At 35.6% G+C, this 24,903-nt stretch overlaps 2 protein-coding genes across 4 annotated transcripts; one reads left to right on the top strand and one right to left on the bottom strand.

The window, feature by feature from the left end:
* Positions 1 to 3,386: 3,386 nt before the first annotated feature.
* On the bottom strand, positions 3,387 to 21,053 carry U2af50 (U2 small nuclear riboprotein auxiliary factor 50). Of its 3 annotated transcripts, none has more exons than XM_071588638.1 (11): positions 20,863 to 21,053; positions 20,225 to 20,381; positions 20,015 to 20,124; positions 19,705 to 19,863; positions 19,507 to 19,619; positions 19,284 to 19,422; positions 16,734 to 16,813; positions 14,409 to 14,531; positions 10,163 to 10,321; positions 7,862 to 8,026; positions 3,387 to 5,471 (listed from the first exon to the last, which is right to left on the bottom strand). In XM_071588638.1, exons 1-11 carry the CDS (start codon positions 20,882 to 20,884, stop codon positions 5,340 to 5,342), a joined length of 1,359 nt encoding a protein of 452 aa, XP_071444739.1. In that variant the 5' UTR covers positions 20,885 to 21,053; the 3' UTR covers positions 3,387 to 5,339. The 3 variants fall into 3 exon arrangements, with proteins under 3 accessions (XP_071444739.1, XP_071444742.1, XP_071444740.1); XM_071588641.1 differs by having other exon boundaries at positions 19,705 to 19,836; XM_071588639.1 differs by having other exon boundaries at positions 20,881 to 21,053.
* Positions 21,054 to 21,133: 80 nt separating this feature from the next.
* On the top strand, positions 21,134 to 23,413 carry LOC139690967 (ankyrin repeat domain-containing protein 40-like). Its single transcript, XM_071588642.1, has 3 exons — positions 21,134 to 21,394; positions 21,467 to 21,798; positions 21,882 to 23,413. The coding sequence occupies exons 1-3, from the start codon at positions 21,270 to 21,272 to the stop codon at positions 22,289 to 22,291; spliced, it is 867 nt and encodes a 288-aa protein (XP_071444743.1). The 5' UTR covers positions 21,134 to 21,269; the 3' UTR covers positions 22,292 to 23,413.
* The last annotated feature ends 1,490 nt before the right edge of the window (positions 23,414 to 24,903 follow it).

The following is a 24,903-nucleotide window of genomic DNA, read 5'->3' as shown; positions in this document are numbered from 1 at the left end:
AATTCAAAGCACTGCACCCTGAAGAACAATAAATTAGATTTCACACCTAACTTAAATGATACTAAGAATCATCAATAAGAAGTTTAAGAGGAAGGTAACTGGTAACAGATTTCATAGAGAATGATCAGTTTTAAGTTCAATTAAGTGAGAAGTATTCTGATGCCATAACAGTGTCACAAATAGAGAAAACATATGATGCAATTGGGATGTATTTATATGTTTAACAGATTTTGAGGAGTTTGACAGAGTAAATAGGATGAATTAATGACAGTATTGCAGAAAATAGGAGTGGAATGAAGGGATATGTAACATCCACAGCCTATTCAGCTGAGTAGAGGATGAAGAGTCTAGGATGCTCAGTGCTATGTAGGGAAGTGATACAGGAGTGTCCATTACAATCAATGCTTGAAGAAGAATATGAAGAGTAAACGGGTCATGGGAAGAACTGGAGGCAGGAATGAAAGTTGGTGGCGAATTGAGTTTGCAGCTGACCAAGCATAAGTTAGCCCGCCAGCCAGCAAAGGGATTCAGGTCATCGCAAAGCACATAAAATCAGTGCAATATGTATAGGATGAGAATCTATGCCAGCAAAACAGAGGTTATGTTGTTTTCATGAAAGAGGAAAGCTAAATTACAAATCAATTAGGGAAGTAATAAACTAGTGGTGGTAGAAGTTTACCAATCTTGAAAGTGTTTTGAGCAAAAATGGTCCAAGTGTAGGAACAAGAAAAACAATTGCAATAGGCAAAGCTTTCAAAAGAAGGGATTTGATGACAGGGATATTAAGTAAGGATGCTACGAAAATATAAGTGAAACGTCAAAATCATCAGACACTTGGTTTCGTACAACTCTGTTACATGGTCATTGAAAAAAGAAAATAGGGGTAGATTAGAAGCTTTTGAAATATGGATGTGGAGAAGGATGGAAAAGGTGAAATGAACAGAAAGGAAAACAAACCAAGAAGTACTAGGCACAGAGGGGGGGAGGAGTGAATGTTTCAGGGAAATTCCCTATGGGGTCTGGAAAGGTTAATGCAGTATCTTGATTGGTGATGGATAGTTGAAGACGGACAAGAAGGGAGAACATAAGACAAGCAAGGAAGGTGTATGAAAAGGATATGAATGTTATATGGAATGAAGGCAGAAAGTATGCAGAATTGAAGTTGGGTTTATTTCAATGCATTGTTGTAGAGTCTGGGTCCATCCAAAACCTATTTTTAACAGCACACTACTTAATAATGAAAATGGTGATACTTAGCAGGTAGTCACTTAAGCCCTAATAAATGTATGGATTTGAATCAATGGTTCGAATTTATGGTAGTGGGATTGATTTTTACCAGCGTAAAAGCAGCACAAGGTAATGGACAATAACATACTGAACATCAAAATCCATTGCCAATGCTTGATTAAAATGCCTTTGCTAATGAGGTTTCCCATTACTGTCATCAGGATACGGCATTTCTTGCTTTTCTTTATGGGATTTACCCTGGCCCACTACAAAAACTAACACGTCAAATGATTCACTAACATTTCAAGTAGATTAAACCAATTAGTAGTGCCATGCTTGCCTGGCATGGTAATCTTGACCATAAACAGGGTGGGGTGCTTAAATCCGGACAAGCACGTGCTCTTTCGAATGAGGTTTCCTTGTCGGGTTAGCGAAACCTTCCCCAGACTTCTCCGAAGCATTATACTTGGCTGCAATATCGTCAACACCTGACTTGCGGTGACAGAAAAATTGAACAATTTTGAAATATAATGCGGAGCGTGAACACTTCCGATAATAGTGGCTCTTCGATAGTGCTCCTAACTTGTACGTCACATCTAGACCATTTAGAGGTCATGACTGTTTACTAGATGCCTATAGCTTTCAAGGATGCCAATCGTGACCTCCAGTGGAACTACGATATGGCGGGAAATTCAAATTTGTTCAAATTCAAAGCGCCGCACCGTGTTGTTTAAATACTCCCAATCAACGCATCAATGACAATTTTCCAAGCAATAAGCCATTACAACAGGATTTTGATCACAAAAACCATAATATACTTTGTTTTTACACATTAGCAACTTTCCCAACTCTGGCCTCTTCAGGATTTCTGTATTAAATCGTTTTGAATGTATTAAATCTAAAATTATTGTTCTGTATTAAATCATTTTTCGTTATCTATGTTCAAGTAAGCTCTTACATCATTTGCAAAAGGAATTCAGCTAACTAGTAGACTGCCTTAGGGAGATACACCACAGTTGGAGTAGCAGCAGTCATTAACCCTCTTGGTGCAGTGTGGATTTCAGGGGTACTAGTGAGAAGTGCAAAGGGTAATTTAAGAAAATGTATCACCTTAGGAAAAAAAACATTATGAAGTTATTTGTTTAGATATCCATATGCAGTTTTTTTATTTTAAAATATAATATTGTAGTTAATAATGATGTAATACATTTACATCATCTGAAAAATAAATGTAATTATTACAGTATCATAAATTTGAAGAATATTTTTTTAGCAATAATATTTCGATTTTTAGACACAAAACTAATATTTTTTTAAAAACATTTTTCAATTAAACTACGATATTTAAATATAATAAAGAATCAAAAAGAAATGTAGAAAATATTATAAATAAATAAAGAAAAACCAGTGAATTGCAAATTTTTTTGTCAGCCTCTGCATAGTTCGATTTTGTTGAAAAACCTGACCTCACTGAGTCAAATTGGGACTTTTCCCCTTTCCTTGAGACTGCGGCAATGTGCTTACAATCTAAAGGCAGAAAAAAACGAAGTTCTAACTCACAGAGAACTGCTGACAATGTAATCCAATACACAGGGCGCAATTGATTAGATAGGATATGGCGGCAAGAGAAACCAAAATGATTACAAAGCAGGGCTCTCATTTCCATCGGCTCAACAAAGGCTGAATAAGCAGCTATATATCAACAACACGACACCACAACACATTCAAGAGATTACAGATGAAAACAGATTAATAGCCTTTCAGTGGCTTTTCATAGTGGAAAGACCACTCAGAAAAAAAAACGAGCAAACAATTAGGCTGAGCTTCCCGACATGTGAAAAACTGAACGAAAAATTATAGTAAGAATTATACTTTTTGAAAAGCATTTAAAATTGCTAATTAAAAAGTTAAAATATTAGTTACGTAATTCTATGGAATTCAACCTATCGATAGCACAAAAACCATAAATTATTAAAGGAAAAACCATAAGTTATAACGATTTAAACAAAAGCCTACGCAAGAGCCGATATATCGGCCCGACGCACTTTTTGCCAGGGATACGAAAGCCGATATATCGGCCCGCCGCACTAAGAGGGTTAAGGTGAAGGCTAAGAATAGGCATGAGCACAAAGAATGTATCCAAGAGGAGGAATCATACATCAGGATTAATCATATTTATTAGATAAGTCTATATCGGAATTTCCAGATGGTAAAGAAGGCTTACATTTTACCTACAGCAATTACAAAGACAAAGGTTAAAAAAATTCCTTGACAGAGGAAAAAGAATATTGAATACCCGTATAAATATATTCAAGAATTAAGACTCATTTAAGAATACTTTAACATTGTTAATTGTCATTCACAGCTGTCAAGGCAATAGATGTGGTCACCTCCATGTTTTAATATGACACTGTATACCTGTATGAATGAAATTTAAAGCAAAGAAACATTCTACAACATTTTTCATCTCCAATGGCAAATGTTGTGTGTTGACACGTTTTGTAATCAGCACTCAGTGAAACAGTGCATACTTGAAACAAGCCCAATTAAAGGATTTGGAAGAGTTTTATAATCGTGGTAGAACCTCCATCCGTGATGACATCATGGGTTAAATAATACGTCCATTCAAAGTTATAAATAACCAAGGGACCACAGCATGGTCAAATTACAGACGATAACATTTAATTCATTACAAAATTCACCATTTCACAGGTCAGTGGAAGCCCTAAGATGGGCATCTTGGAGTATGTAGTTAAGAGTGCAAATCCCATTTGTCACAGAATGTGAACAAAGGAAAAACTCATCACTCACTTGCGGTTGTTACCAATACTCCACGTTTCCCCAGATCAATTCTACTCTTTTGGGTTTAACACTTGATTAACAGTGTTTGACACTGGTCAACAGTGATATCCTTTTTATAAAACAGATAACCAGGCCAATTTTGTGTGCAGAATAGCAGAATAAATGGAGTAGTTAACAAAAATAGAATGCCTCACTATGGAGAAAAAATTGATGTGATTGCTAGTTTATATATTTTGATTCTGAATACATAATACACCTAGGAATTATTTATACGATCAATCTACTAGCCGCGGAATACACAGAACAAGTAATTTCCCTTCTCTATGCATGTATCACCATCACCATTTCCAAGCATGGAAGCAACAACAGTGACAGTTTATGCAATTTCCCCCTCATGAGAAAGACAGTTTTTTACTTGAAATTAATTACCAACCGAGGAAAAATTACCAACTATTGGAGAAAGTAAATCAGAAAAGAGTATGAAAATTAATAAGGACAAGATGATTTTTACACATTTTATAACATTTATTGGCTGTTGCAATACAAAGTATAACAAAAGCTCTTACCAATGTTACACCAAAATAACGAAGGGTTTCAACTAAGTTTATTACCATTACAACTTATCTATGATTGATTCTGCAAGGGAAAATTGACCACAATGAAGTTATGCTTAAGAACAAAATTCCACTTCCCAAGTTCTAAAACAATTTATACTACAAATGGAGATAAGTTTCACAAAATTTTCTAGAAACGACTTCAATGATCAATTTCATTGTATTTAAAAATAAAAATGACAGCTTAATGACAAAGTAAGTGTGAATCCCTGATTGTGCCACAAATGCATTGGATGAGTTTACTACCCCAAAAGTGAAATTATTTCAGTTCATAATTCCACCACTGTTTTAGGATTTACAATATACAAAACAAACACACAGAGCTTTTCATGCAAATCCTTCATGATAGGATGTACAATTAAAATCAAGAGGAACCAGCCAAGTTAAAATATATATATACATATTGAATTTTAAGGAATTCCGAGGTGTCCAAGAATAATTATGATTTCACTGACTATGAAATGATACTTGTTACACACGAAAACCAAAAACTTATTATGTACCACACATTTTCTTGGATTTCAGTCACATATGTACCTTCAACCTGGTTGAGGTTATCAGAAGATCACTGAGAACATCACTGCAAAAGCAGCTCATTGCAACAGCCTTGTCCATGCTGGCTTTCCATAACATCTTGACAAGATTGGTCAGTTGATTATAACACAACTGTGAAAATAAGACACTGATGTGCTTTCTCTAAAATTCTCTTCGATGGTACTTATCTGGATCAAAGTATGATGTCACAACAACTCTATTATTGAACTTTCTTCCAGTTAATGATTGCTGAGCCTTTTGGCAATCAACTACAGAATTGAATTCCACGAAAACCTGAATAAAGAAATTAAATATTTATTAACACTGTAACTTTTATCTTATGATGACAACAAGACTTTAGTTAATGATTGATGAATCTCTAGACCATTCCTTCTAGGTCCAAATTATCATCCTAAAAACAGTAACTATGAAACGAAGCAATCAAATATTTATTTGAAAATAATAAACGGATGTAAATCAGAAAAACTCCATACAAAGGATTAATTAGGACTTCCCCTAACTGTACACTTACCTCATTAGCCTGTCCAATTTTATAAGGACCCGAAACTTACGTACATGTAGATAATATTGACAGGCATAATTAACTTAATACTTTTGTACAGTCAACAAGATTAGGGTTAAAACTAATCCACGAGTATGTAATCAAACTAATAGGAAATTAAACAACAATACTTCGCCCAAATCAAAGCATATTCTGGATCGGATTGAGACAGCAAGGTTAACCACACAGATACAGACAAACAGATGAAGGGCGAATTTCGACATCACAAAAACACGACCAGTTAGAAACCATTTTTGCTCTCAGTAGATTGTCTAAATGTAATGACTGACATTGCTAATCACTGGATGCAAATCCAATACATGTGACTTAAATTCCCAAAAAAATCAACCTCCCACACATGTTTTAGGACAATACCATATCTAAAGAATAAGTATATTATAATATTCATAATAGAAGTATAGATATTAAAATTAGAAGTATAAGAGCTAGTATTGGAAATATGTTCCTTGTTGAGAGGAATTACAGTTAGTTTGGTGTATTTTCTTTCCCAATAAAATTAATGTCCTATTTACTATGATTGTGCTGGCTGATATTCATTTTGTACATTGATTACAATGAGATTAGCCAAATACCTGAATTGAGTCTTTAGTCAAAGGATTTTTTATGGCAGACAAGAAAGACTAAGAAAGTGAGATACCATTAGCAATCAAGCACAATATGAGGGGCAATCCCTTGTTGAAGGGCACGTACTAACCATGGAGAAGAGAATTTCAACAAGTGAAAAAAGCATTTTTAGATTATTTTACCTCCCACCCAGGTATCGAGATTAATTTACTAATATGGACCGCATCCAATCATCTGAAATGCTTACAGACCCTGAAACTCCATGACCTGAGATGCAGTATTGCAGTTAGCCTCAATTGACCCTTGTATTGCAACTAGTTGCTGGAAAATTGAGTACTGAAAAGATTTCCCAATGCAAAACATTCACTAGACTAAAGAAAGACCAAAATACAATTCCCACCTCTATAGTGAGAAAGCAATACATAGCAATCATCAGGAACATTTTTGCTAAGTTTTTAAGGTAATAGCTATTAAGGTAATAGCTAGGTTTAACAAGTTACTTGCCACGAAATATAATTTGAAATAATTCAGATTATGATGCAACCACTGTTTTAAGAGGGGGATCACATCAAAAGCGGGAAGGAATAACAGGGCAGGAATAATGGCAAAATTAACTATAATGCCCTATATGAGCACATTGAGACAATATCTTCCTCTACTGATATAATTAAGCCTCACGGATTATATATTCTTAAATGCTTTAGCAACAACAAATTGTTTGCATAAATATATTACAACTACCAATGGTAAGATTTCAGTATGCGAAAGGACAGAAGAGCATGAGCAGTCATTTACAATCAGCAGCAATTAAGAGCTCACAAGAATGTTGAGGGATATTATGCCAAAAGCTCCTGGATAGTTCACATTGCCAAAGGATTATTGCACTTTCACTTTTAGGAAGTTCTGTTGACTACTTAAAAAACTATCAATGAAATCTTGGAGACAAAAATGATACATTAGATAGTTTTCACTTTCTTCTACAGGATAACGATTACCATTAACATACACTACTCTTACAGATTTAAAGTCAAATTTTTCACGCACACTGTGGTGTATCAAAGCTAAGATTATGGCCAGGCACTATTCTTAACTAATTCTAAGATATAATATAGTAAAAAAGTATCCTTCAAAGTTATTATTATTGTAAAAAATGCTAAAAGCAGCCCCTCACCAGCAAAAATCTACCAATTACCATTTCATTACATTCTCCGCTTTTCATTTATTGCAACAATAAGTGTGTGCTCCTCTGCATAATCTTTCCGGGAGATGAAAGCAAAACTAACATCCACAACAATTTAGTCTTTTCATTTGCTCCAGTTCTACGATTTATCAAATAGTAACATGATCACAGCTAACAAGCATGAGAACTTTGAAAAATTGAAAAAAAGCACTCATTTCTCAGTTAGACAAAAATCATGTAAATGGCAAAATAGCTGCATTAATGGAAGGCAGGGTGATAATAGAATATTTATGAATTAATTAAAAAAATGAGCCCACATAGCAGCAGCTAACAAAAACCTTCAATTAAAAACATTACCTTTCCACAACCAGGTACATCAACGCCCTCAATGGGTCGGGGTATTTCCAATGAACGTACAACACCGTATTTCCCACACTCTTCCTTTATGTCCTCCTGTATATCTTCATACTCTTCTTCATCACGAAGTTCCTCAGGGGTTACCATATTCATGAGGCAGAGGACCTGCAATGGAGATATGACCATACATTTCACAGTTTCTTATAACTGATTGTCCAGCTAAGGCTGACATCCTCATTGAGAAAATCAGACAAGTATCAAACAAGAAGTTCCCAAACTGAAATAGTTAATGCAATACCCTGAATAGCATCGATATTGTATTCCCAAAAATCTTTGAACTTGTGAACTTTACAATGAAGTTTGAAGAAAATTCAAAAAATGAAAATGACTGGCATTATTACAGAAAATCCATGCTTAGCCACCAGTATTACAGAGTTATCACTAACATATTTAGATATTATCAGTAGCATCAGAAGTACATCAAAGAAGGAATCAATTGCATAAGAGCATCTCTTTCTTAACACCATAATTTGATGACACCGGGGCTCTCTATTTTACAGCATTACATTAAGCATAATTATCATGGAAATACTAAATAAAATATTATGCAGTCCAAAATAATAAGACAAATTATGATATAAGATATTAATTCAGAAAATGTTATTGCTTTAATGACTTCCCATATTTAATATTACCATGCTATTTTGAAATTCTGGAAACCAAAATAAATGGACCTAGACAATTTTTTAAACCATAGAGGCTTTGAAAGTAAACATTTGAAAAACAAGTTCTCTGTGAAAAGTGAAAACAAAACCGGTCCATTGTGTCTGAGTACAGTGAAATTGTATCAGTATAACCCACAAAATCAAGAAACTAATTTATGAGAAGCTACTAAAACATTATTCCTCAAATGCCTTTCCTGCTCTTTCACCAGTGTCTTTTAGGTTTAATGCTCTTTTCTCATTTGCATTTACATATATGGGCCAAGTGAATCAGTTATCTTCTTGAACTGGGGTCATTAGCCTTCACTACCACCATCTTCAGGGACCTTTCATGAACGACCATGGTGAGCACTTAGCAATATTTCCTTTGTGCATTCTCCTAATGGAGCATTAAAGAACCTTTTCTTACAAAATAGGATAGACCTTCAATTACTAACCAGAGAGGTCAATAGGCAATGCAGGTATGTGGATGAAGTTAATCAAGACGTCTAAACATAATTAGTAAAAAAATTACTTTCTTAATGTGATTTTGAACCAGAGACTTCAAAGACAATTTTTTTTGTTCCTTAAATTTCAAAACGGCAATATTTTAGGGCACTGCAGAAAACATTTCTTTCTAAGAGCAGCAACAATAGTCATACAAAGATGACTATTACCTGCTAAATTGCTACATATGCACAGGATAGGAACTTGATAAAAAACCTTTCACCAAACTCAATAACTGACTTTTTTAAGTGCCTACATGACAGAGGGAACTACTTTATGTATAACTGCATACATGAATTCATACATATAAATAATCAAAGAAATTTTTGGCCAGCAATATACCAGGTCAGATAAGATCAAAGCTTTTAGAGTCACAGTAAGTGCTCAAAAGGGAATCATTAATGACTCAACCTCGAACACTAACTCCATCTCAGATTCACATCACACCTGTAATTATACTTTGGAAAAACGTCATTATGTAAATTCAAACTTCCTCAAGTATACACTGATAAGTATGATTGATAGGAAGCATACAACTTAGTTTTCTCAGAAAACTAGCATTTTTTTTAATTTTTAGGAATTTCTTTGTTATAAAATCAGCAGCTATCAACCACAACAAATTTTTTCACAGGTTCTCCCAATTGTCAATACACTGAAACATGAAAAATAAAAAGGATATGTGGCAAGTACTTTTCATGCACTACTGTGCTTTCTTGCAAGTGCTTGTTAAGGGGATCCATTCCAAAATCATTCTGTCAAGCAAATAATCTTCAGTGGCAAAACTGCCATCTTTGCTATTCCATTATTGACTGATAAGTGCAGTGAAATAAAATTTAGTTATATTAATATTCATGTTTATTTGCCAAATAAGCAGGGTACACACTATGAAATTATCAAGATATTCCCCGTTTTATAGAGAGAATTTTCAATGGAATTCTACATCCTCAAACAAATTCATAACAGGAGATGGATCTCAATGCCATGAGAAAAGGTCAAGATTTATACTAGATATAAGATGAAGCACATGACCATTCTTATCAGTTACTTATACCTAATACTTTGATTTTACATCTGAAAATAAATTTAAAATTACCTCAGTTGCTGGTCCTGCCCCACCAACCAGGTTCAGGCCAGGAACCTGAATTTGAACTGGTGCTTGTGAACTCATTTGAGCATTCTTGGCACCTACACTGGCTCTTTGCACAATTAACTTCTTATCTCCTAGCTGCATTCCATTCAATCCAGCGATTGCCTACAAGTGCATTTAATATTAATAGCTACCCAAACAATTAATTAAGAAAGAGATTAAATGGAAAACACTCATCCTACATTGCACAAACATGATTTTTCCGATGATAAAAATTGGATTCATTAAAAACTTTATATTATTTCTTCTGCATTATGAAGAAAGACTCAATTGTGTACAGAACCATTAGGCCATAGTTTGAATATGCTTAATGCTTTAAAGGAGTAAATGGACTGACAAAATAATGAGGAAAAAATTATATAATTCACTTCACCGTATATGGAAGGCTTCTTGATACAGTGGATTCTTGCTTTTCAAAATAGGATGCACTTTGTGAAGAAGTTCATTACTCACTCTACAATTGCACACCACCTTTGAAACCATATGCATCTTTTGAAATACGATTTTACAGGATTTAATGTGCTATGATCAAAGTTGTTCCACATTTCAAGCCTCTTAAAGCAACAAGATAGATAGCAAATATCAAACATCAGGGAAATCAATGCCAAAGCTGGTTTGATATTACGCGAGGGTAGAGCTCACCAAATACCAAGCCCAAATACACAAGAGTAACTATAAATGTCATCAGCAAGTTTCACCGTGTACCAATCCTGATTGTCCAAAGGCATTCAGGCATATTTTGTTTAACACCAAGATCCCACAATCCTAATAAAATGAAGTTAAATGGTTGGTACTATGCTTCTCCAAGATGGTTTTGAACACAAATGGAAAGAACACAAATGAAAAACACTCATTCAGCCTTTGGATGGTTCACCAAAAAATTCTTATATTTATTCTTGCCACCCAGGTTAGTTAAAGGGCAACATTTTATATACAATTTATTTACAGCCTATCCCTAAATATCCCAATACCTATCACTTAAATTTTTTTGGCAAGCTCTGAAAGTACAGAATGAGCACTATCACAATCATGGAATTCAAACTCACGTTAAGTATCACATGCAGGGACATGGACATGATTTTCTCCAATTCAATTATTACATTAAATTTAATGAGTGCATAAGCACAGCTTCAGGGCTCTCAGCTTGGGACTTGACACATCTCAGTAGTCACTACTAGGATTCACTAATCAAAAATGGAATGAGATACAATTGAAGTGTTTTCAAAGTAGAAGATGTAAAAACTAAAATAGTTGGATCAGCCAAATAAAGCTTAGTTGGGTTTCTGAATTTGAATTTGAGGTAGGACTAGAGCTTTAATTTGTAGGTGCCTCAGTGACTAGAGTTATTTGCACCTTACTGGGTCCATATGAAGGGAAAAAAAATTAAAAACTGAAGAATACACCAATTCTTTTGTAGATGTATTGTCTGTGTTAATATACGACAACTAAGTTTATGGTTTAAGGTATTGCATGAGCCAACATAATTCTACTTCCTTTACAAACAAAATTAATCTGGATATGGCTTCAGGGTTATCACACCAAGGATTTAAAACCTATAGTCTCTAATATTTTAAAATTATCACACATGGTTTTTCTATGTAATCAGGAGGTGAACAGTCAGATGAAAATCACAGACCTCACACCAAGGCTTGACTTTCTATATTTGGGTGCAATGTCCTGATGCACATTATTGCGTATTCAGTATGCTTATCACGTTGAAAAGATTCTTTCAAATCTCAAGTTATCATTGGTATCCAACTAAGCTATGCAAAATGGTTTAAATTCATTGCCCAAAAAGCAAAAATAAAGATAAAGAAGTATACTGTTCCAAAAGCAATTTCATGTCTATGGCAGAAAATGTATACACTTTTAAATTTGATAATTCAATCAGAAATGCAGCAGTAACAGGACTCTCAAAAGATAAGACTTCAAAGCCTCAAAAATCGCTTACAGTCAAATCCCATAGTTGCATTAGCAGAATTTCACCTGCAATTTATAACAGTTTAGAATGCCCCATGAAATTTCTTATTTTTCCTACGTACGTGGAACCTCTGATTTACACAATTTCATTTTCGGCTTTCCCACTATTCACACCACTATGTGCGAGAGTAAAAAAATCACATTCCAAATCAGTTACTCATGAACTTCAGTCTTTAAATATGATGAACCCATTGGTCACTGTTTTATGGAAATGGATTAAAACAGCCAGAGACAAAACCAACACTGACTATTTGCATGAATTTAAGAAATATTCAATATCCAAGAGTATACATGGTCGTGAAAACTTAAGTGTTCTGTGGGATGAAGAGGGAGACTGACTTGAATGCTGTTTCAATTTCTGGAGATGAAAAAATAAAAGAGAAAGGAGTATTTGATTACATATTAAGAGTTATTAAGAATCTATAGAAGCTAATTAATTAGAAAAAAATTACAGCATCTTTCCACATTGTAAGATTCATAAATGATGCACATCTCAGCTCAGTTATCCTTAATAAGATCATTATTAGGTGGAATAGTGCCATAATCCTTTTTTTAATTACTCAGTCCTTGCATCACATTGGGGGAGTTCAGTTATCCTTAATAAGATCATTATTAGGTGGAATAGTGCCATAATCCTTTTTTTAATTACTTAGTCCTTGCATCACATTGGGGGTATGTTAGTCCATTGGACTCCTAACCAGAGGTTCCAAGTTCACCCAGGGCCATTAGGCCCAGGATCCTCAGCTTCACCCGAGCTGTGTGATTTTTCCGGTAACAAAACTAGGGCAACAATCGAGAAAGGAATGAACCCCCTACCCTGCTGTGTGAATTTCTTAACTGCTGGATATTCAATATTTTACCAAGTCTTGCACCTTCTGGAAAACTGCATTCCTTGTGCTTTGTTTATATATATTCTCATCCCATATCTATCACACTGAATTTCCAATTCACTTAGCAATGCTTACAACCCCTTAGCTGACTGACAAACTAAAGCTTGGTCATCAGCAAACCTAACTGATTTTACTAATTCCCTGCCGACTTTCATCTCTACTTCCAGTTGTTCCCATGCCTCTTTCATCATTTCCTCCACATATCAATTGAACAGCACCGGTGGTAATGGGCAACCCTACCTTACACTTCTTCCTAACACTCCCCATCTGGAATCTCCGTTCCCCACTCGCACCCGAGCAGTTAGACATGTACAGGATGCAGATTAGCCTCCAGTCTCTACAATCTATTCTTATTTTCTGCAATGTACTCATTATTTTTTCCCAATTCACTCTATCAAATGCCTTTTCAAAATCTATGAAACAGGCAAATACATCCTGATTGTATTCAATGTTCATCTCTATTAGAATCTTATAACTGCCATGGCACCATACCTACCTTTCCTCTTCCTGAACCCAAAATGATCAGAGCCCAAGTAATCATATGCCAAACTTCTACATTTCATTTCCTAAACCTCCTTCTGCTTTATTCTTTTGAATCACATGTTACACTTCATTATTACTAAATTGAGATCTGAGTCCGCAACTGATCCCGGGAAACTTTGAATTAATTAGTTTGTTGCTAACTCAGTGCCTAGCCATAATATGATCCGAGACCTTATTGGCCACCTGGCATTTTTCATTTATACATACACCTTTTGAGGTGTCTAAACCATCTGTTGGTGATGATTAACACATGCTGTCTCCTGCAGAACTGAATTACTTTCTCCACATGGTCATATCTTTATTCCTAAACCATAGTCCTTTACCTCACTACAATCTCTTCCTTCGCCTACTGTCTCATTCTAATGCCCCATCACTATTAAATGTTTCCCCTCTAGGAGCATCTGCAATAATTTTCTCCAGGTAATCATAAGCCATACTGACTTCTTTCTCCCCACGATTGCTTGATGGCATGTATACCTGAGCAATGTCCAAGTGTGTTAGTTCTATTTTTACTTCTACTAGTAATATTCTATCTGTTGCTTACCCTATGTTGACTACACTTATTTCTAATTTATATTAAATATTATAATAAAGTATATATTAGAAATTCCTCAGATTATCACCAACCTTATATATTCACAAAGGAAAGTTTATCCACAAATCTGGGACTGGAGGGAAAATTTTCTACATTACACTGGATTAAAAACGTTTTATACTTTAACCACAAATAATCATTTAAATTACAAATGGCATACTGGCATCTGACAAAGAATCCTTACCTGGTCAGTAATGGTAACATCAACATATTCACAGAATGCATAACCTTTGGAGAGACTTGTGGCAGAATCCTTCACTAGGTTGAACGCCCTGAGCTGCCCAAATGACATCAGAAGCTCCTTTACCTAAAATTTCGAATGAGGTATAACGGGTCAAATTCTGTGGCTACATAACATGCACCTCACAATTCAAAGCAAGTGAATGCATTTTGATAACAGTAGTTGGAAAATTTTTGTTTACAGTTACAAATTTAATAACTCTATCACATTCCAGGAATAATAAAATTTAACAGAAAAGGTCAGTGTGTACTTTCTTGTGCAAATAAGATCACAAAAGATAAATAATGAGTACTTACTTAAAATTTATAAGTACAAAGCAAAATACTGTGAAAATACTTGATGTTATAAGAATAAAATCTTGATATATTAACTTTGTAACAAACTCAAAATATGTATTAAAAAACAAAGTTTAGCAGAAAATTTCCACTAACTTACACAAATCTGAATATACATTGTACATACCTTCAAAACCTGAAGACCAGATCACATGTGTCCTTAAAATTATGATATACGTACATGGCTGCCTTAATTGTGCATAGCAAAGAGGGAAATTATCGTTTAATGGCCAGTTTGGCAAAACCAAAGGCTTCAAAGGGACAAAACGAAAAACCCACAAGAGATCGCAGAGAGCTCAATCTTGTTTATTTTCTATACAGCTACTTCAGTAAATTTTATTTCCATTTTCCTACAAATTGCCACTATTAAAATAATACTGGATGTGCAATTCAGACACTAATTCAAATTAAGTCCCAACAACCTGCCCACTAAGACTACGCATGAGGCAGATATTCTTGATCAAGCGCCCCAATCTCATTAAACTATAATATGGTTCATTCAGATAACATTGTCAGTGTAAAAGGGGCCTTTTGGACAAATGAATACAGACCTGCCACCAAGGATTGGCGGACAGAGGACTGAGAGAGGCAGCAGAGCGGCAGCTGTCAGGCTGGAAACTCATTTAGAGCCCAAAACAAAAAATTTACCACAGACTTGCCTTTCCGGTTCCAAAATTGCTTTTCTGTTGTGCTCTCTTATTTTTTCTGAGAGATGTCTCGCATAGTGTTGGAGGCTTAGACAAGCAAATGGTCTTACTACCCGCGAAACCTTAGCTACGACAAAAAATGGGGGAAAAAGCAGAGGAAGAGATGAGTGGAAGTTGCACAAAGCATAAAGATAATCTTTTATCTCTTTTCTTTCAAATCGTCATCTGTTGAACAGCTAGTCAAGTAACTGATAAATTCAAAAGCATTTGATCAACAAATGTCAACAATTCATAAGTGTCAAGAGATTATCAAAAAGTATTATCCTGAAACAGAATTGTCCCCCAAGACCAATATAATATTAAACAATAAGGTATGTTACACCCAATTATTTCTGAAAAGAAAAGTAATTTTCTTCCCAACACCTCCTCAATTGTAAGTTTCCTCTGAAATGAAAACGTCCAGCCTCCACTGCTTGTCTATGGCCGACCTAACCTGCAATAGAACCCTGGAAATCGTGCTTAATAGGCAGAGATTTAGCTTCATATGATTTAAGAGAAAACAAATCTCACCAATAGAAATATCCTCATGATATGGAGAATTTTTCTGGAGGATCCTACTTCTCATGTGAAATTAGTTTCCACGTTAAATAAATAAATCCTAAGTTATACATAAACCACATGGTTATTTTCAATCCCTTGCCCATTGAGCAGCAAAAGCCATGTTCTTGCACCATGTCATGGTAGACACTATAGTGTTCCTAAAAGAAAACTCCAACTTACCTTATTGACACCACACAAGCTTTTGACAGCAGGGTAAATGAATTTTCCAGATAGTTCTCATTAACTGATAGACCTGATGTGACATATTTTACTTCTTGTGAAGTATTAATAAGTAAATTCTTTTTTTGCTAGAAAAATCTAACACTGCTGTCTCAAGCTCTAATGCTGCCTCAACTGCAACTAATGCCTTACATTTTAACCAACAACTAAAAAAATGTATTATCGTTCACCTTCCTCACACCTGCAGAGTTAACCACATGTCATATAACTTATAATCATTGGTTTAAACTTTGTAGAGACAGAAAAAGTAAAAAAGCACTTATTTATTCCATCTTATTGCTATATTTCAAGGAGGGAAGCCATCTATGAGTAAGTACCATTTGAACCAATAAACCATTAACTTTAATTATGAGGTCATATATTATTTGACTAAATGTAATTGAGATGCAATATCCAAATGGCCAAAGATCAGAAAGACTTCCATTCTCGGAAAAGGGAACTCCCACCTGGTCCTCATTCAGATAATTGGGAAGACCACCGATGAATATCTTGTGTGGTGAATCAGGAACAACTGTACTAATCACACCTGAAAAGATAAGATAAACCATAATGTGGCAAACCTATCAAAGTCACCAGAGTCTCATAACATTTCATCACAATTGTACGTATTTCTTTTAAAAGTAGACACTATATGACCTTTTGTTCAAAGAAACTTAGTATTTAAGACAACAGCAGCCAAAGAACTTTGACATTGCTAATTACTCCTTCCCTTGACAAAATAGAGCTACTCCCTGCTTAAAATATTAGGAATGTGATCAGTAAACTGTCATGCAAAACAAATGCGTTTGAAGTGAATGCAAAAGGTCCTAAACAGGGCATCCATGTCCATTACTTGGAAGTATCCCATACATAGAAATGAGATAAAGTGATTAGGCCAATGGCTTACTAAAATTTTCCTAATTAAAATGACAAAATCATTAATCCAGTAATAAACTGAACTTAAAACTAGACTAAATAGAAATCAGTGCATGTAAGCAAAAAATCTTGAGATCAGGAGATTTAGTAGCACAATATGAGCACATTCATGATTAGCTATTTATGTTGACGTAAATTTCAAGTCCATTTTCCTATTGATAAAACTTGAGACGGAGGCAAATTTGTTCTACAGATACTGTCCTTCTAAACCAGTAGCTTTTGAAAGTCTTTCTTCTGACATTGATTTTAAAAAGAAATATTAATTTTTCTTCAATAATCCTCCGAAAAATACTCCATTTTCAGCTGTAACAATATTTCTGTTTTAGATCAGCATTCATTTCTTCACCATGAAAAATAACTGTGCAAATATTAGTAGTTACTTTCCAAGATTATTCGGGTCTCCCACCGGGTCCACGTTCGTAGGGTTGCCGACGTTTCGATGGCCAAGTCGTCCATCGAAACGTCGGCAACCCTACGAACGTGGACCCGGTGGGAGACCCGAATAATCTTGGAAAACATTATTCGCCGGGAAAGTACCAGATCATTCTTCATTAGTAGTTACTTCTATTAGATAACATTCAATGTCCACTACTAAGTGCTCAGTCTTCCAAAAAACTGTGTCCTTCACATTTTATTTGATGGGATTAATGAAAATGGATGCCCAGTCCCAATAATCAGTTTTTTTTTGGTTCAACCCAAACAAAATTTTCCTATCCTGCTCAGTAAATTCCACTTTTTTACATTCCTATTCTAAATCTTAGCATAGAATTAGAACTTTTATTTACCGATTGATGATGAATGCATATTCAAAATGTTTACCATTTCTAGGTGATAGGTTCAGTTACTATCTTGAAATTGGATCAAATCCATCACTTAACAATACAATTGAGAAATTTTACATTTTGTGACAGTGGAAAAGTAAAGCAAATGCACATTGAAAAGGTTCTTCAATTTGAGAGCATAACATTTCTGGCAGCTTAATCAATACCACCACCAATTCACCAGTTCCTTACAAAACTGCTTTTTATTATAGCTGAACCAATGAAGGAGCAAAATGGACACATTCTGTATATTATTAAAAATTAATAGATAAAACACAAAAATCAACCCAAATGTCTGTTTGGTACTTCATGGTAGAGTTTACCCGGTATTAAACCTGACAACATGTGAAACTCACATAAGGGTTAGGAGGGCAGATCCTTTCCCTATGCCACCTCTGGTTTCCCAGGAAGTTTTTGAACCCGAAAAATCAGTGTGAAGCTGAGGGTGCCAAGAGAGGCGTGCTCAGGAATCGAACCCAGACCCTACGGTCTGTAGTCCAATGCTCTAACCCTGGATAACCAAGTCCCCACTTTACAAATTACTCAAATCGAAAAATTACTATAAATTAATAACGATTAAATCGTATCGACGATGAACAGTATTGTCTCCTAATAGAAATAGTATATTTCGTGTGAGTTACCGGCCATAAATAAGTTCCTTTCAACAGAATGCATGAAAGTTATTAGAATCTAGTCCTTTGGATAATCGGCCAGGAATACAATACTATTCTCTTCTGCCTGGATTATATTCTTTTATCTCAGCATTTAAAATAGCAATAATAAAGTTTAATGTCACACATATTTTATATACTACTGCAGTAAGCAAATCAGCAAAAGAGAAAACTATCAGTGGTGATGTTCCATTTTAAATAGTCGTTTTTCCGAGTATGCTATTTAATCATACCTTAGGCTCATCTTCAAAAGGATAACAGGTAAATGAATATTAAGATGAAACGAACAGCACAGTTTGGAAAGTAATGCTAAGAAAAATACTTACTGACAATGGATCTACATTCATATTCCATTATTTCCCTAAATATAAATTATTGCTGCAGGTTGACCAGCTTTTCCAAAAAAAAAAGATATTTTTCAATCGAGAACAAAGGGACCAAGCCAAATATTTTGTAAATGAAAGGAGCAATTAACAATTTCGAAATTTCTTGGCTGTTATTGCATCAACGATTCAACAACCTGCCACAACCAACGCGTAAAATACAATTCATCGGCAAATATTCTTAAATGGCATTTATAAATTCGTACCTGGAACATTAACTGTGGGGTTCTCTGACATCCCTGGCATAGGCTGATAATCATGAGGTCGACGAATCTTTAAGCTTTGACCCTTGAAGTTGATGCCGTCAAAAGCCATTGCCTGTGTGGTTTCGTCGATGGACCGGAACTGAAATAAGGTAATCACACACTTCAGGACCTAGATCTCCAAATGGGAATGAAAATCTACACTATCTTGAATAAATCTACCAACCTCCAAGAACGCAAAATTCTTGTCCAAGTTGATTTGGCAGGCCAACACAGGATTCCCGGCTGCTTGGGCTAGTCCAGACAGGTGCATTTGTTGATTGAAGAATTCCATCATCTCTTCCTATAATTGAAATAAAAAGAAACTAACTAGTCGTTCTTTCCAGGTTATTAGTGTAAAAATTCATTCTTTCAGGATCTTCACTTGCCTCGGTGACGCCAAATGGAATGTTGCCCACGTATAGTCGCCGAGCTTGCCGAGTAATGGTAGAGCCCACAACAGGAACAGCAGCTTGTGGCGTGTCGGCCACTATGTTGGCTGGAATTTGTCCAGCAGCTGGAACGCACGATACAGATAATGAACCTTGAGAAACGTGGGAAAAACTGTCTTAGATCGTTTCTCAAAATTCAAATCGGTATCTTTCACGAGGAAGAGTAATACAAAACGAATTGGGGACATTGACGTTTGCGATAGTTGAGAAAAGGTACTCTCATGAAAACACCTTCGAACGTACCTTGCATTGCTTTATATTGAAGAGGGGTAATGTGTTCAAAACCTGGAGGGGGAACATCCCAATAAAGAGAGGGTTTTCTGCGTCGAGACCTGCGTTCTTTGCCACGAGACCTACGTATCGCATTGAAAAAAATCACGCGCTATTTAAATTGCAAATAAAAAGAAAACAGGGATTAGGTTGCCTACAGAACGGAGTTTCATTCAAGCTTACCCAGATCTACTTCTTTTCGCCCTCTCTCTTCTATCTTTACTATGGGAACGATTCCTCTTGTCACGGCTGCGAGAACGGGATCTTTTCCTGTGCTCGCGGGAGCGGGATCTTCTCCTGCGATCCTTATCCCTTTCTCGGTCCTTCTCCCTATCTCGATCTTACACAAATTAACAAAAAGAACCATCTTAAACAGAACAAAACCATATAATCCGAACACTATCGATTCCACCGAAACATTAGGTACAACCAAGGTCATTGATTTTTTATCACAGACTGCTAATTTCGACATTTTGATTTCTTATTTTCATTTCGCGATATAAATTCAATAACACGAAAAGCAAAAAAATCCCACACATCTTCAAACACTGAAGACACAAGTAAATTGTTAAAATCACATTTTCACAAAGCAGTGATAAAAAGAATTTACTATACATCCCAAAGCAAAACACTAAATGTATGTGCCACTTAAGCGGCCATGAGATATACTAGAATTGTTAAATCTAAATCAATCACACGTAATTGACCGATTCTACAGGAATTATCTTTTTCAAACAAACAAAATGAACAGTTTCCATTCACCGCCAGCGTTAACTAGGACAGCGAGTCATGTCGAGACGAAGCGTCCTTTATAATTTTACCTCCTTTGTTCTCCTCACCCATTTTGGATAATGCACTAAGCACAATGAATAATTACTGGCAGGCAGGCCAATATATAAGAACTAAAACACGAAATGAACCACAATGGAGAGGGTCTACGTCCGCATTTGTATCTCCAAGGTTAAGATATTTCAGCAATATGGCGACTCATAAAGGAGCCGGGGAACAAGGAATGCCGGCAAAATTGATTACGAAAGATGGCAGCAGTGGGCATTGAGCAAAGCATGATGGGAAAAACAAACAAGAAGCAATACGAGATACCCGTACATGAATGTGATCTTGCCTAAAAGTATATGTTAAATTAAACAATGTCTTCTTTGTCACGGTCAGTTGTTAGGTAAACTTTTTTCAATCACTTCTCACGACTTCATAGAATTAAACTTCACCAATGGATCCATCTAAAGAATTAGAAGAGAAGTTACGTCAGGCTTCCTCTCTCGGAGATGAGCAGTCAGTTAGAATTTTACTGGCCACTGGGATTAACATTAACGCTCAGCATCCGGTTAATGGATGGTAATATTAAAATGCATCAGCCTGAATCAAGTCGATTTCATTGCATCGTAATGAAATGTCCTTTTTTCACAGGACTGCTCTCCATTGGGCTTCAAAGAGAGCCCATGCAAATATTATCTCTCTCCTGTTAAAACATGGTGCTGACAAAAGATCAGTCTCTAAAAAAGGAGAGACTCCTCTTTCGGTGTGTTCGTCAGCGGAGTCTCGCAAAGTATTAGGTGATGACGGTAGTAACCCTACCGTCATTGAAAATACCCTACCAATCATTCCACACTACCTGTCGCATCCCCCTCTCGACTCCTCCATTAACTTAACTAGTAATCCAGCACCAAGAAAGCAGAATATTCCCACATCTGAAACTCAGAATCTCAAAAATTCGCCGGGTTACTCTGGACAGTCTGATGGTAAGACTGTTTTGAAAAATTTTCGGGAAAGTTTTTGATCCCTTGATATGCCGATTATTCATACATCTACTACTCTTTTATAGAAATGGTGCTGAAAGTGCGTGTGGCCAACATCAATGATCCAGACTTCATCGAGATTGAAATATCTAATCCATCAGAACTCACATATTCAAAATTATTAAGAACTTGCTGTGATGAATTGGGTGTAATAATTAGTGAAGTTGTACGTATTCGGAAACTGCCTAATACGATCGTACGCAATGATAAAGATGTCCTCAGGCTGAAGAGCTTCCAAGAGCTGGAATTCGTAATATCCGGTTTGTCGAAAACGATAGTTTCACCTCCCGCGAATCAATCCAAATTCACAATGGATGACTCAATTGGCTCTTTGAGGCCAAATGGAGTTCTCCCTTTCAATCCTCCTGGATCGGGAATGTCAAACAATAATTATCAGCCCTTGGGCTTGCTGAAAAATCAAACAATTCTATATTAAACCAATGAAAATTTTGCATCACCATTGTACATATTCAGAAAATCTGTTCATTGAGGAAGGTGTTAGAAACGTAAATATTTATTTGTACATCTTTAGATTCGTTAATATTTATATTTACATTTCTACGGCATAAAACTCGGGCTATTCTATTTCCACTCATATTTTGTTCATAATCATGGAACAATTGGTATAATCAAAAAAGGCAATAAGTGCAGCAGTTAAGGTTCTCAGTTTTTGTACCAAACAGGCTAAATATATTTACACAAGTGAGCTTGGCTACATTGATAATGAGAAGCCATAGGCGAGAGCTGCATGAAATAGGTCTGAACACTCAGGATTGAAAGTGTAGTACTAGCAATAAACACAATTTATAGCACCAAATTTCATGAAAATTGAAGCATTTATCTGCACAGTATTTTACTAGTGTTTTAAATGTTAGAATTTCTTATATGGCTGTGTAACATAATCCCCTCTAGAACATGAATTTCAATTATGTTTTTTATCACTAGTTGATTAATAGTAAAAGTCGTTAAAATACCTTGATTAAAATCATTGCATTGATAAGTAGCAATTTTATTCAGTCCTGGGTTTTTTTATGGCTTCTACAAAGTATGACTATAGTAGATGAAAACTAATTTTTTTATCTTTCTACAGAGGTGCATGCAGGATAAGTTTTTAAATGAAATTAAATGTCTGTTCCTTGGAAATAACTTTGCATATTATTACTATGCTCATGATCCATACTGTGTGATGTCATGATATCATTATCACACTGCTTTCCTCCAATAGGAGCACCCCCTATGTTTGCTCCAAGCAACAGGATTTCAAATAGTGAAAAATATGAACTCTGAAATTTAACAACATTAAATGAAAACCTGTGCGTTGTCATTCACTGCTTTTAAACCATGTTGTGTGTTGTTGTTCAGTTTTGTAAGCATTAACTTAACAATCCTAGAACCAGGACTATCAGCAGAACATTGGTATCTTAAAAAAGTAAAACCAGCTGGGACTACATACCTCCTCGTCACAATGGTGTAAACTGATGAGAAATGTTGACCTGATGAGCAAATTACTGTATAAATATTACCATTTATGTAAAGTTCAAATACTTTTTAACGAAAGATTTCCAATTAAAATTTTTAAATAATTACCTTGGATGATTTTTATAGTCTTCAAGTCATACCTCTCCCAAGGACTAAAACCTTGACGTAGTGGAAGGGCTTGTGTGTTCTGATGACCCTTAGAGCTAGACTGGCAGTAGTAATGATAATTGCTTCAAGCAGGATCACCCATGCCAGATAAGCCACAGGTTAGGAGTCAGACTAAAGGTAATCCACTCAGTGTCTGTTCCTCAGTGGGGCAGCTGCCAAGGCAACTGAACACAGAGGGGTGGCTATTGAGTGATGCTGTCACATTAAAAACACTGTTGAGGAAGGCATCAGGAAACCACCTCAATTATGGTGGATTATGAATGCAAAAGGTAGGCGAAGGAAGAGATGGTGATGAGGCGGGGGACAAGGTTTAGGTATGAGGAATGATCATGGGGAGAAAGCAATTGAGTTCTTCAGCAGAAAGGGTTTAGTCATCACGAACAATTGAACTAATTGAGTAGTTTAAGGCGTGATGTGGTGGAATTCAGACATAATAAAGAAAAGGTATTAACAATTTTCCACTAGATAAGTTTAATAGTACGACCAGGTTTTGATGTATTACATCATCTTCAGGTGCTGAGCTCACCCATGCAGAGGATAGGCTTCACGTGCTGAAAATGATTATTACATCGTCTTCAGCACCTGAAGATGATGTAATACATCAAAACCCGGTCATACTATTAAACCTATTTAGTGGAAAATTGTTACTATCTCTTCTTTATTAGCAACACTTTGTTTAGACACCACAGAAGGCATAGGAATACATTTAAAATGCCAGGGTCTCAGAAAGGTATCAGTTTATTGTATTATGTTTAGGCACTGATTTAGGAACAGTGCGATCAATTCGCACAGCTTCCCAGGAGTGGATTCAGGTGGTTATCACAATTTAGTTGTTATGAAGTGGAGCATTTGCTTTAAAAAGATAAGGCAGACGTGGTAAGTTAGGAAATGGAATGTGTAAGCATTAACTGGATTGACAAGGAAGGAGTAACAGCAGGCTGGAGAGAAAATCATGAATGAGGGTGAAGAGCTGAGTACTATCAAGGAAAAATAGAAATATATCAAAAAAGGGATATCAAAAGCCAGAAAAGAAACTATATGAGCTATTAATGGGAAAAGGACAAGGAAACCATGGATAAGATGATTAGAAAGATAGATGAGAGAAGGAAATGGAAGAATGTACACACAGAGTTAGGCAAAATGAAGTACAAAGAGTTTAACAATAAATTGAGGCAGGCAACAAAAGAAGCATGGTGGAAGACGCAGTGCAAGAATATGGAAAGTTTGCAGAGGATGAGTGAAATTGGTGCGCTGTACAAGATCCAAGAGAGATAGAAGGAATACATAGGAGAAAGATATGGCAAAGAACTTAGGCCAAAAAGCTTAGACATAAAAAGAGTACATGACATAAATAAAGATGGCTTAGATTCAGGTATACTCGATGATGAAATAGAAAGTGCA

Source organism: Hetaerina americana, unplaced genomic scaffold (genome assembly GCF_022747635.1).
Source record: "Hetaerina americana unplaced genomic scaffold, ioHetAmer1.1.p SCAF_3, whole genome shotgun sequence".
Lineage (NCBI taxonomy): Eukaryota > Metazoa > Arthropoda > Insecta > Odonata > Calopterygidae > Hetaerina > Hetaerina americana.
The sequence above is the reverse complement of the archived record's forward strand: the minus strand, read 5'-3'. Positions and strand labels throughout refer to the sequence as shown.